Source organism: Sceloporus undulatus, chromosome 1, assembly GCF_019175285.1.
Source record: "Sceloporus undulatus isolate JIND9_A2432 ecotype Alabama chromosome 1, SceUnd_v1.1, whole genome shotgun sequence".
NCBI lineage: Eukaryota > Metazoa > Chordata > Lepidosauria > Squamata > Phrynosomatidae > Sceloporus > Sceloporus undulatus.
The window spans coordinates 272686702-272701304 of NC_056522.1; the positions used below are offsets into that span (position 1 = coordinate 272686702).

A 14603-nucleotide genomic window follows, 5' to 3' on the forward strand; every position below is an offset into this window, starting at 1 on the left:
ATATAACCAAGATCTTTCTTATGAAAGTCTGCAGAAGCAGAAACTGCTGAGAAGCAGAGACCAGTTTGGTCATTTTTTTTATTTTACAACTAGTGCTATAATTTGTTCATGGTTTCAGAAAACCTTGGTTTTAGTTTAAAATATGAAACAGATAGACAGGAATATATATGAAAAAGTGCTAAATTAAGAAAAGTAGTTTGAATTACATTGGAATCTTTGAAGTAAACAACACTTTATGTTTCTGCATATATAAAGAGTGCCCCATGATTCTTTTCTGAAAAAAGTACAGCAGCTTTGACAGAAAGGAATTTGAAGTGGAGAACACAGGAGAAAGACTGGTGACTGGCCTTTCTTCTGCACTCAGTTGTTCCTCTAGCTTTTCTCCCATGAGGTTTAAAATGTATGTTTCCAGATAGGGAGGAGATGTTTGCTCCTAAATCATTACACCTACAGATATTTTTTGGTCATTGCTATTTATTATTTCCCCAGTCCACTATTAGTAACTAGTTCATTAAAAGTATTTTCAGGAATTTATTTCAGTAAAAATAAATGCTACTTAAATACCAGAATATAATTATTAATATTTAAACAGAAAAAACAGCAATGCAGAACCATTGTTATTTCAGGTGGAACATGAAGTTTGAAAAACAGGTTGACACTCACCACGTATGGCAGGAAGAAATCACTTTGTCCCCAGGAAAATACTCTTTCCCTTTCCAAGAACATGGACATTCATCTGGTTTGAAGCATGCATCCCCATGTTTAACAAGGCTGTAAAAATATATAATGGTGGCTCATTGTCAATTTTATTTCATTTCTTCCTTCTCTAATTATATTCCTGGCTGTCACTGAAAAAAGGTTCTACCCCAAATAATGAAAGGTGATCTTGTTACCAGAAAATATCTATCCATAATCTAGTTTTCAGGAATAATCCTACCCCTGTAGCAACTCCCATAAGAGTATGTGTTTGTGTGTGGTTTTTGTTTTTTGAGAGGGGTGGAATCCTCTAGAATAGAAAACAAAATCAGAAATCAGTCAATGAGCATTTAGGTTTTGGTGCAAGATAATCAGTGCCAGCATAATAAATGCAGCTTTTGAGACAGTGGTTCGCACGATTACTGTTTTGTTCAATGCCTTGACTTAAATGGCACCAATAGTTTCACAGGAGCACTTTTATTAAAAGATGAATTAGCCCTCTGTAAAGTGAGCAAAAGCAGCCATGTTTTCATCATCATGTCTGCTATTTCTAAATCATTTACCAAGGTCTTTGGTTATTTCATCAAGAAAACAGTAACAATTTCAGAAAATACACATTTTATCTTAAATCTTATAATTTTATAAATTATAAGATTATAAATCTTATAATCTTATAATTTTCTTTAAAGGATATTAAGCATTTTTGTAGAAAGTACTGTTCAAAATGTTCTGTCAGCTTCTTGGATGGATAATGTATTACAAGTCTGAAAATTCCCACTGGTTTGAGCTCCCAACTAAATAGGCCACATTCAGAGAGAAAGAGCATCACTTTGACAAGACAAGGCCAAAGTGCTAGTTTCATCTCTGTAATATTATCCTGCATAAAACAAGTGCTAACAGCTTTCTCTGTTGAAAAGCCAAGCAGCCAGATTAATTTCAATGAGCTAAGAATTCATAAAAACAAAATGTCATCTAGATGGCAAATGAATTTTTTTTTACATGACTGCCATTATGTCTAAATGTCAAATTTTCAATATGCAGCCTACAGACAAACTGAAATGACACACCTGGTCACTGAGACTATAATTCAGCCAACATGATTCAGTTTCATTGGCATTTCAATGATGTGCCATACTGGCATCTTCAAATAACAGCCACTACTATCAGTGACTAATATCCCTATGCATGGACATCCACACAGTGATGAAACTGAGATGCATAAAATTCCACACAAAAAACCCAAAACATTTTTACTAAGGAGAGCTTTGAAGAAACAATCACTCCACAAATCGCTATGAAAGCATTAGTAGTCAATTGCAGAACAAGGCATTAATATCGCCTCTGCTGCATGTGCTTTAGAACATCTAGCATCTTTCCACCCCACCTTAGAGGTTTGTGGTAAGAAAGTGGAGGGAGGAATCCAACTACTAAAAGAGCATAGATTATTTTTGAGCTATTCTCTTGTCTTTGCACAGAGTGCATTCTCAAATGAAGCATACCCTCATCTTCCTTACCCCAGGAACTCTCAAATCAACATGGTCTGAATCACCATGTAAGAAGGAACAGCAACAGCCCCTCCTGGTGGCTGCTGGGTCTGGGAGTTTTTTGGACACTGTGCAAGTCAAGAGATGAGCCCTCTGTGCTGCATCCAAAAGGTGACTTACACACCTATAAGTAGCATATATAGGTGCATAAATCACTAACAGAACATTGGCCAAAATATACATTTTTGTCTCTTTAACACTCCAAGTTTCCAAAAGATAACATTATAGTTATTGTCAAAAGTTCATATCCCACTACAGCAGTAGAGAACATGTGAGCCTCCAGGTGCCGCTAGATTGTAACTCCTATCAACTCTAGCCACGGTCAATGATGAGGAAGTTCTAGTCTAACACAACCTGTTGGCCCATTCATCCCCATCCCTGTCCTATTATTTCTTAGCATTGTTCAGGGAGTGGTACTCTAAACCAATATGCTTAGCTAAAAGAAAGCTAAGTGACATTTAGCTTGAGCTAAATTTCTGTTAGGTTAACACAAAAATCAAAATATCTTTCTATCAGACTAGTAACAAATTTTTAATTTCTAGTTTGCTTAAAAGGGTTTGAGTAGATTTGTTTAGTTTTTTTTAACAAATCAGTTAAATTAAATATTTTGGATTATAAAAGTATCTGAAATTGCCTAGAATATCAGCATGCATGGCTTGTTAATATTTAGATATATGAATTTAAATATATTATGTATATATGTAATGAGGGGAACAAAAGGAAGAGCTACATTTACTTACAATCTACACAGTACGTATTTCTTAAAATACAATTGTTTAAATAGTGCACACATGCATATCGAGATATATTTGCACTAAAGAAAGCAAAGATTTTGAGATAAGAATTTCTGAACTCTATGCTTAGGTACAGCATAGTAGAAGTTCCTTTAAAAAAATGTTTTTGCTTGTTTCTAGTCTGTTTGTATTTGCTTTTTAAAATGTTCACAAACAATGATAACATTATTTAGCCCAGTAACTGAAGCAACACAATAATTTCCTAACTATCAAGAAGCTGCTGGCAAATGAAGTACAGTACAATGGGACCTTGGTATCCACTGAGGTTTGGTTCCAGAACTCCCTGTACATAACAAATCCATGGAAGCGGAAGTCCCATTAAATACAATGGTGTAGTAAAATGGTGTCCCTTATATAAAATGGCAAAAACAAGATTTGGTTTTTGGAAAAAAAATATATATATATATATATTCAAGTTGTGAATGGCTGAATCCATGGATAAAGAATCCTTGGATATGGAAGGCTGACCATATCTATTGTTTTCTCATTATCCAATGAACAACATATAAGGAGATAATGCAGTGTCTAAGCTGCACCATTAATTATAGAAGTGATGTAAATTAGCCTCTACAGTATGTACTAAATGAAATATTAACAAGACCAGTGTCTTTAGACTGAGAGATGCACTAAATTGGAAGTCACTTTACAGCAGACTATCTATGAAAGTCACACATTCATAATACTAGAGTGTCTGGATATTGTAGGTCAAAATCCAGGTAGATGAGGCTATTTGCTAGATCAGTATTATTGCAAAATACATACTTTAATTAGCTTCTGAAAGTCAGAATTAACACTTGCCGTATTGCAACACCATTATCCCATGATCTGGCTTTTCCAATAACATTTTAAAAGTGACATTTATGTTCACAATGCACAAAAAATGGGGTGAAATCTTAATCCAGTAGAAACCACACAGCTTGGATGGATTTAAGACTTTTCTTAAAACAAAAAAAAAATGTATTTTAAGGCTAAGGACAAAAATCTCCTGGGAAGTTCTCCTGCATCACTTCAATCAATATGAAGTGGGATTGATCCAGAGGTACTCCCTAGTAGATAGTTCTGCAAACTCTTATCTATATGGATTTATTTTGCAAATTATCATTTTAACTCTATGGCAGTATTACCATTTAACATAAAGTAAAATACTGTGAGCTATTAGGGGAAAGGTTTTTAAGTTTATGTGTTTTTAAGTTTAACATTACCCACCTGAAACATGAGACTTTTGATCAATCTTGGATTTATTTTATATTGTGTAATGAGAAAACCTTATATCAATGAAAAAAGCAAAATTGGTAAATTATAATAACCATTTGAGTTATAACAACCAATTCATGATTGTGGATTTTTGTTTAGGAAAAAGAATTAAACATCAAATAAATAATATGAAGTGGCTATTAAACAATGGATGGCTTAGTGATTGTGGGAATACATAACTGTAATACACATTATTCAAACATCTAAATTAGAAAATTTATAGGGTTGTATTATATTTCAGTGGCATCACTCCAGGAGGTATCATCCAGTGTGGGTGCCCAGAAGGACTGGGGGGCAGCAGTGGACTGCCTCATTTCCCTGCCACGCAGCCTTTTTTGTAAAAGAGAGATTACTTGAATTTATAAAATATAGAATTTCAATGTTCATATTTGGTACAATGAGCTTTCTGAAGTTTATGTACTGTATTTGTACGTATCACTTTCAACTATACATGTTTTTTCTTTTGTATATTTGAAATGGGAAAAAATAAAAATTGAAATACTTTGCAGATAAACTGCTGTGCATTTCACTCAGAGATAACAGAAGGGTACTGCTGTCACAAAAGCTGGCTTCAAAATTACATTCCTTTTGAGGTATGAATTCTGTAATTCTTTTGACTACTGAAAAGAAACATTCTTGAACTCCATTAAAATCATTATTTTTTGTGTGTAAATTAGAAAGTGGTGATTTTTCCCCCTATTCTTTTTTAAACAAACATTTCAGGAATTCATGTAAGCTTCTTATAAGTTATTTGATCCAGTACACCAGCTGTTAATACAATGAGAAGCCGTTTTAATTTTGGAGTGAGGAAAAAAGCTCACAAAATATTCATTCCTCTTCTAACTTCACTTTCAGATAAATACTAGTGATGATAGCAAGATTTACTTCTCTGTACCATATCTTATGAACTGAACTTAACATCCCTGGAAGGTTGTTCCTTAATTTCTATCACTACAGATACCCACTCAGCTAACAAGGCTTATGCTACACCCAGCCTGGCATCTAAAAAACTGAAAGAATAATTATTCCAGAACAAGAGTTCCTAGAAAATGTAGTTTAACACAGTTCCTGACCCCTTAATATGTATTTAGTAAAGGCTTAGAGAACCAGTGTAGTGCAGTGGTTTGGGTGTCACACTAGGATTCCAAGAGACTGGAGGTTGACTTCCTTTTCGGCTATGGATACCCGTTGGGTGATCATAGGCAAGTTACACGTGCTCTTACACATACAGTAAGGCAACTGCAAATCTCCCCTGAATAAATCTTGCTAATAAAACCTTATAATAGTGTCTCCATATGCCATAGTCAACTTGAACACACATAATAACAAGACATGGGCTGCATCTGCAATGCAGAAATAATGCAGTTTGACACCACTTTAACTGGTGCCACAACAAACTATGGTTTCCAGAATTCCATAGCATTGAGCCACGGCAGTTAAGTGGTGTAAAACTGGATTATTTCTGCAGTGTGAATGCATCCTTAGCCAATCATCCCTGAAATTCCTTAAGCCTAACATTGGAAAGCACAGTTCAAGAACAATGAGAACCAAATGTCCGAATTAACTTTAGGAAAACTGGATTCTTTCTCAATAGGTGAAGAACGTATTGGGATTGGGCTCAGAGGCACCAGGTGTAGAATGTTTGTTTGCCTGCTGTGATAAATTTGCTGGGTTGTTCAAGAAGAAAACTCCTCATATTTGCTCAGCACTTGATGCCACAATTATTACATAGTTTGGAGAACTGTCCAGTGTTTTGTCTGCTTAAATTTCTAGAGATCAGTTTCATTTGGTGTAGCCTGATGATTTAGTCAAGATTCTTGAATCAGTTCAGACCACCACATGTAAATTTGATATTTGCACATCTTGGCTAATAAAATCTTGGTAAGGTGGATTGAGGCGGGCAGAGGATGATAAATGCCATATAGAGAGGTGCCTTCAGGCTTGAAGGGGGATGTAATGCATCCTGTTCTATAGAGGACCTCTATGGATCCAGAACTATGTGACAGAAACTGCCCCATTGCTAATATGCCCTTTGTCAGTAAGGTATTTATGTGTATGGCTGCTGAGTAATGTCATATGTTCCTGGACTCTTTGCTTTCAGGTGTTTGTTTACCTCACCGAAAACCTGCTCTGGATGAACAACAGGGGAATGCTGCACTGTTGATTTTCCTGGATCTTTTGGCAGATTTCAATACTATTTACTGTGGTATCTTATGGGACTTGTAGTAGTTCTGCTACTGTGTACCTGTAGTGCAATGGTTCTGCTACTATCTACAGGAACAGTTCCAGACAGTGGAATTCAGAAACTCATATTCAGCCCCATGGGCATTAAGCTGTGCGGTACCAAATGGTTACACTTTTTCTCCCATGCTATTCAATACCTATATGATGCTCCTGGGTGAGCAGAGTTTTGGGGCTGGGTGCCATCAATACACTAATAACATTTCCCTCTACTAACACAAGAGTCAGATGAGACTTTGCAGATGCTGGACTAAGTACCTGGAGGCTGTATTGTGCTTGATGATGGTGAACAGACTGGAATTGAATCCCAGTAAGACACAGGCTCTGTGGATGATAGTTCTTGACTCTGGAAACTGGGTAAGTGACCTGACTTATATTTCTTCTGAGGGAGTGTGTACATAGCTGGGAGTATTTTGTTTGTCAGTGGACTCTCTGGCTTGGAGTCATGGGCCCAGCTTCAAGTGTTCCTTCAGCTGCAGCCTTTCTTAGATAATTGGAAAACTGCAATACTACATGAACGGATAACTTCCTGACCAGGCTACTGCTATGTGTTCTATGCTGGACTGCCTTTAAAGATAACTCTGATATTGCAGCTAATAAAAAATAAAACAGCTGGACTACTGACGAACACTGTATGGAAACTATATAACACTGTTACAGCACCCCACTTATGGAATACTCTCCAGTTCCAAACCCCACTGACACAGCACTATTGTCATTCTAGGGATAAGTAAAAACATGGCTTTTTACTAATGCCTTTGGGCCTAGTTGATTTTGTACATGTGCATACAATAGTTTGTAATTGTCTTAAACTATTTTAACTATTTTTAAACTGTCTTGCTTTACACTGTTAAATTTTTTAATGTGTTTTCAGTATGCTTACATTTTCTCATTGTTTTAAATTGTTCTGCTTAAATTGATTATATGCCACCCTGGGATCCTTAGATACAGGACAGCATATAATAGTTCAATAAATAAATAAAATGAATAAATTTTTATAGCATAACTCACATGGGCTCAGCCCATTCCAAATCACGCTGAGGGGAATCCACTCATTCCTTTTCATGAGCCTCAGGATTATATGTACCTATGCAGAAAATGCACACACTGAAATACTGATGATGTTAAGCTTTATTAAAAAGAAGTTATCGCCAAGACATATAAAATGGCTTGACCTGTACATGCTACAATCAAGCCTCATATCATACAATATCTATGAAACTATGAAACTACTCAAGAAAAACCCTTCAGTATTATTCAACATACAGATTGGGGGGGGAGTGATTTTGAAATGGTATATATCTTTCTCTTAGCTAGATATCATAATCTTTAGGCCTACAAAAGCAAAAGATCTCTATTCATTTCTATACAGGGAAATACTCTAATATATAGGGACTCCATTACATAAATCCAACCATCCCATTATAAAAAAAAGAAAGCAAACGTAGTCTTATAGCACCTTTAAGACTAACGAAATTATTTTTTTACTTACCCATATGGGCATGTGCACCCTGAAAAACAGGGAAGATGGGCAGACACGGTGAGGTTTAATAGCTGGTTTTCACATGTTCTCTCCCTGCCAAGTTCCATGGTTTGAGGTTCACTGCAATTTATATAGATTTGGCCATCTGGACAGTCATGGACTTAGAAAGAAAAAAAACAAAGTCACAAATCACATTCAGTTTGCTATTTAAAATATGGAGCCTATTGCTTGGGCATATAAGCTGGCTTCAATTCTGGATCCGGGATGCCCGGGATGTTATCATAATTGCCACTGATCTAACCAGGATGCTGCTGCCCTGATACATCCCAGGTCAAAGCCTCGCTCAACTGGCCAATTTTTGAAATTGGAAAGTCCCTGACTTCAAAAAAGTGCAGGCTGAGTGAGGCTTCAACCCGGGATGCATCCAGGTGGCAGCATCCCAGCTAGATCGGTGGCAGTTTAGGTATGAAAACATCCAGGGGCATCCCAGATCCACAACTGAAGCCAGAAGAGGTAAGGAAAAGTCAATCCCTCCATTTTGAATTAATAATACTAGAACTACAGTGTATCTGACCAGGAGACTTGGGACAAACAACAGTAAATATATTTTTCTCACAATGCATAATGAATTTAGTGCTCAAAGATATGGGTGCATCTGCACTGCAGAAATAATGAAGTCTCTCTCTGCTTTAATTGCCATGGCTTAATGCTATGGAATTTTGGAAATAGCAGTTTTGTGAGATATTTAACTCTGGTGCCATAAGAAACTACAAATCCAACATCTAATTTTGTGACCGTCATTACCAGGTGCATCTGCACTGCAAAATTAATGTGGTTTGACACTGCTTTAATTGCCATGGCTCAGTGCTGAGGAATCTTAGGATTTGTAGTTTCTTGTGGCACCAGAGCTAAATATCTCACAAAACTGCAAATTCCAGAATTCCACAGCATTGGAAGTTGTTTAACCTGCCCCTTCTTTAGATTTTCACACATATACACACATGTTTGGGGCTTTGGGTGGGGATTTCTGGTGAAATAGAAGGTTAATTTCACATACCAACTTTGTTTTCTTCACAGTTCATTATTCCATCTCTGCAATGGCTGAAAAAAATATAAATTGGGACAGTCAGAACTTTTTGTAAAGTTCTCCAACAAAAATATCCTGAAATTCATACATGCTATTTTCTTGGAGTCACATTTTTGAGAAGTGGGCCCAGGATCTCACTGCCCCCAAAGCATAGGTTGCCTAGTCCCAACTTCTATAAATATGTGATAGGCACAGACATCAGAGCTGGATAAGCTTACAAGTACAGATTTCAACAGTAGCTCAACCCCTTAAGATTTCCCGATTAATTATTTATGGACAGACACTGAAAGTGGAAAAAACCAGAAGAATGGCCTTCATGACCCTTTTCAATATATGAACCTCCTTGATTCATCTAATGCATGAAGGATAGTTCGTTGTGTTTTTATTTGTCTGCTATCTAAAGGGACAAATATTTCCCATCTTCATGTGTGACACAGGTCTTCTGAAACTATTATCCTTTCTACAGTTCCTCCATGAAACCACATTTCAAGTTTTCCCCAAATTTCAAAATAAATTTGAAGGTGTTCAATGAGAACTGCTAAAGGTGGGGAAGGGGTCACTTGGCAACATCCACTCTTGCATATGTTCAACCTTTTTTTAAAAAAATTAACTTTTTATTCTATAAAATAGAAAGAGGAACATATCAACATTGCCATCAGGTTTGATTTCCATTTTTATCTCAAATAGCCTATCAGTTTTTTTAATTGTATTTCCTGTTTTAATGTTGTTATTGTTGTTGTGTGCCTTCAAGTCATTTCTGACTTATGGAGACCAGAAGGCAAATGTACCATGATACATTTGCCTTCTGGTCTCATAAGTCAGAAATGACTTGAAGGCACACAACAACAACAATTTTTGTTCAGAACAAACAAGATTTGTTCAGAGGAGGTTGGCCATGACCTTCTTCCCCTGAGGCTGAATGCATATGAATTGCCTTAGTTATTTTTAAATCATCATACCTGTAGGAGATTCCAGGTGATATAGTGCTTTCATTAATGTACACAAAATATATTAGGTTATGATAAGTATGCATAGATCTATGCCCTTGTGAGGCAGCATGGTGTAGTGGTTTGAGCATTCGACTATGACTATGACTCTGGAGTTTGAATCCCTGCTCGGCCATGGAAACACAACATGTGACCTGGGGCAAGTCATACACACTCTGATCCTAAGAAGATCCTGTGAGAGGGTCAGCTCAAGGTCACCTTAAGTCAGAAACAACAATTATGCCCTTGAATGGGACATTAGATATATTAATTGATAGTGGTTAAGCAGAAACATATGTGACTGGTAGCACACAACTATGCAAAAAAACCAAACAAAAATACCCGTCATCCAGGCAAATGAATAGCAAAGCTGGGGAGGACTTCTGGTAGAAGACAATGGGGAGCAACTGCCAGATACAGTACAAAATACAGCCCTACATAGATTGGTTAAATAATCGCACTCAGTGTAAGATCTATATTCACAGACCTGACAAGCACCAAAAATACCATGCATTAGTTCAGATCCTAACAAACCTGCTGTAACAAGGACTGTCTCCTCACTGGAATTTCACTCACAGGATGTTCTCACCGACAGAAGAGGGGACCCACCATTTTTGATTGCTCATCTCTCATGCAGTCCTTTCTACCTCCCCAAAGAACTGCTCCAGAAGGCTGAGGAACCTTCTGGACCATTGTAGTGGGTATCATATGGGGACTGCAAAGGGAAGGAGAAATTAGTGGCGAGTGACTGCCTTTTCTCCCTCCAGGGGACTGGAGGAGGTTCCCTGGACTGAAGGAATTCTTCCATTCAGGGAAGAGAATTCAGGTTTCATTCCTATGTAGACAATGAAACACTAAGAAGCAAGATGAATTCAGTGGCTACATCTATTGTGTATGTATGTGACTTCAAGTTGTCTGTCAAATTATGGTGACCTCATGAATTTCATAAGGTTTTCTTAGGCAAGGGATGCTCAGAGGTGGTTCTGCCAATTCTCTCCTCTGAAATATAGCCTGCAGCAACTGGTATTTATTGGATGTCTCCCATCCAAGCACTAACCAGGCCTGACCCTGCCTAGTTTCCAAGATCAGACAGGATCTGGTACCTTTAGGGTACTTAGGCTGCTATATCTATTACTAAACACTTATTTTGCCAGACTGCAAACTTCATAGAATCCTGAGAAGTAGATAACATTACAATAGAAATTACCAAAAGTTTGGAAATAACCTACCATTTTCCTAAAGATGTGATTATATTTTCTCCAGGTGGGTAGTCAATACCCTGAAAATAGCAGGGGCATTCATATCTGTTAAGGGAGGAAAAAAGAAATTTTGTTTCTATTGAATCACACTTGTTCTATTAGTAGTAGTAGTAGTAGTAGTAGTAGTATCCTGCTGTTTTCCCAAAACTGGGACCCAGAGCGCCTCACACTATTAAAAGAACAATACAATTAAAAACATACAAACATATTTTAAAGTGACTACTGACTAAGGATGTAAATCTTTGTTTTGTCCATATTTTAACATATTTTGAAATACTGTCAAAGGTTGTTTCCTAAGGGCATGAGAGATACTCTTCCTTGTCAAGAACAAGAAAATCTGCTAACATTTCTGACATCTCAAGAATTGACATATGTGTTATTCAAAAGCATTCATGCACAACACCATATATTTTTGTTTGTTTTGTTTGTTTTTTATTTATATACCGCTATTCCAAAGATCATAGCAGTGAACAGCAAGTAAGCTAATTAGCAAGTAAGCTAATTTGCCCCCAACAGTCTGGGTACTCATTTTAGCTCCCTCCTCGGAAGGATGCAAGCCTGAGTCGAGCTTGGGCCCTTTTGCTGGTCTTGAACTCGCAACCTTGTGGTCTTGAGTGAATGGCTGCAGTACAGGCATTTAACCACTGCGCCACAAGGGCTCCATATTAGAATGCATTCCCATTAAGATCAAGTCAAGGGAAGCAAAGTGCTTTATGCAAATATAAATGACAATACATATAGGTAATGCTTATTTTCCTTCCAACAGTAACAACAGAAAAAATCACAAAATAGTTTGCTTTAAACATCAATAGCTATACACACAGAACAAATATTATGACAAACTGTAATGGGTTGTCCTTTATCTCATTCTCAATAAAATGAAAATAATGGTCATAACAAGTAAACATATCCAGTAAACATAAATCTATTTCTCCAGCAATGGATTTTAGGGCTCTATTCAAATTAGCTGTAATTAACCAATTCAACATTACAATATTACAAGATAAATTACCTTGTAACAATACTTAATCAGAATTTACTCTTTGGAAAAGCACCCTAGGTTTTGGAACATGAGGTATCACTGGCTACTCATCATACATCTCTTTTATCAAAGGCTATATGTCACTGAATGAGAGCCCGAAGGGATAGTTATCTGAGCACTGGACAATAACTTTGGAGACCAGGTTCAAATCCCCACTCAGCCATTGAAATCACTGGCCAAGTCACACTTTCTCAGCCTCCGAGGGAGGCACTGGCAATGGCACCTGAACAAATCTTGCTAGGAAAACCCCATGATAGGGTTTGCTTTAGGGTTGCTATAAGTCAGAAATTACTTGAAGGCACACAATAACAAACATGTGACTGTATAACAAAGGAGAGCATCAATAGGAAGTTGCTCTTGTGCTTATGCTGTATACTGCTTGTGAACTTCCCTGAACCATCTAGTAAAAACAGTACTTCTAGCTGGGTTTGTAGTCAACCCAGCAGGGCTCGTCTTGTGTTCACTGGCTTCTCAAGTGGTTGCATAAGATGATGGATCAATTGTCGGGGTTTGACACATAATTTTGTAGAGATCCCTGTCTGCTATCTAGTATTGTTGCATATGACACATTCAGTAAATGAGGAGCAAAAGCACAGGGAGACTTGGAAAGAGCATGATAGTATGCTGCAGTGACATTTTCTTACACACTGAACTTGTGACAAAACAGCAACAACAACAAAATCCTGATCCCCTTATGCGCATTAATAATTTCCATATTTTCAACACTGCTCAGATGTTTATATGTTCAGGTCACTGGGTGATTTACTTGGAAAAAATTAAATTCCTGCTATTTTACCCAGCTTATTCCCATTTATCCTTCTTTCAGTTCAGGCAGTTTGTGTGTGTGAATACACAACCAGCTTCTGCAAGATCAGACATATACATTTACAAAGTGATAATGTCAGTACCACAAAGTATACCTACTGTTGCACACATCTGTCAGTTTTGATGTTCAGATACATTCCAGGTGGACAGGTGCAGCCTTCAACACAATCATCACTGCATGTCTCTGGCACAGAGAATGCTTGGCAAGTTCTACCGCAGGTAGATACGCAGGTACTGTACTCCTTTGTATCTTCACATGAAAGAGCTAACCAAATGAAACAGACTTCTCATATTACATGCCAAGTGCATTTAAAAAAAAACTGTTTTCAAAAACCTGTTAACACATTTTATCCCACACACTGTGGTAAGATTCACTGAACAGGGATAGCTAGTAAGTCCCTTTGTATTCTGAGAAATTCATCCTCTAAAAAGTGTGCACAAGACTACAGTGTAAGAAATGCTTTAATTAGCATTATATCACACTTTTTGCATCCAACAATATAGGAATAGTTACACTTCCAGCTATAAAAAAAGTTCAAAATTATTCATTGTATCGACATACAATGTAAACCTGAACTCTTTGTCTACTAACACTCCTGCCTGAATTTATTCTCACACTACCAACATCCTACAATGATAACTTCAGTTTACATCCCCTTTGGTAATAACTTTGACATTGTGACAATGGAGAAAAAAAAAATGAGCAAAAGAATTTTGAATAGGACTAGCTTGAATCCATTGCTATCCTTTTAGTAGCAGAAAGTCTTTTTCACTGTTGGAAAGGTTTCTTTCCAACCTAGTAGACAGGCAATGCATAATAACAGTGACCTCAAATTCTTCCATCTGTGTAAAACTTTCAACAAGTTCCTTCTAAGATCTTTTTCACAGTCCACTAAAAGCTGAGTAGTAAGCTACCCATACATTTTTATCCGCCATGCTTCTCATATACTGATGTAATAATACCACTGTACCCCTGATATACAGTAGCACTACAAGATATCTATAGCTAGGTTCTGCAAGAATTCATAGAAGAGCATTAATACATTTTTTTCTTCTTCTCTTGGTTCTTTGGATCCAAGTGAATGAATTCAGTTCAGATAACCAACAGGATCCAACAAATTCAGATTTTAAACAAGATGCCAAAGAAAACTTGACTTACCACATTCTGGGACATTGCTCCGAAAGTCTATCAGTACTCCAAATCTGTGGCACAGGTGGGCATAATGGGATAGAGCTGAGCACATACAGAGCAGCCCACATTTACAGGTGTCTCTTCTACACTGTTCAAAATAGGGGAGAGGACTCAGATAGTAATAGCATGGAGCAAAGAGCTCTTTCGTAATGATGCTGCAAGCTTCTGTTGCAAAAATGGCTGTTAAAGTAATAGAAATA

The 14603-nt window shown here is 37.1% G+C and overlaps 1 protein-coding gene across 1 annotated transcript in view; it reads right to left on the reverse strand.

Moving 5' to 3' along the window:
• Positions 1 to 14603, reverse strand: part of OTOG (otogelin) — a 165019-nt gene that overhangs the window by 108103 nt on the left and 42313 nt on the right. The window contains exons 19-24 of the mRNA XM_042459445.1: positions 14371 to 14583; positions 13311 to 13476; positions 11315 to 11389; positions 9070 to 9113; positions 8022 to 8172; positions 664 to 771 (exon numbers count right to left, since the gene is read on the reverse strand). Of these exons, the coding sequence (XP_042315379.1) occupies positions 664 to 771; positions 8022 to 8172; positions 9070 to 9113; positions 11315 to 11389; positions 13311 to 13476; positions 14371 to 14583 (757 nt within the window). The remainder of the gene's footprint in view (positions 1 to 663; positions 772 to 8021; positions 8173 to 9069; positions 9114 to 11314; positions 11390 to 13310; positions 13477 to 14370; positions 14584 to 14603) is intronic.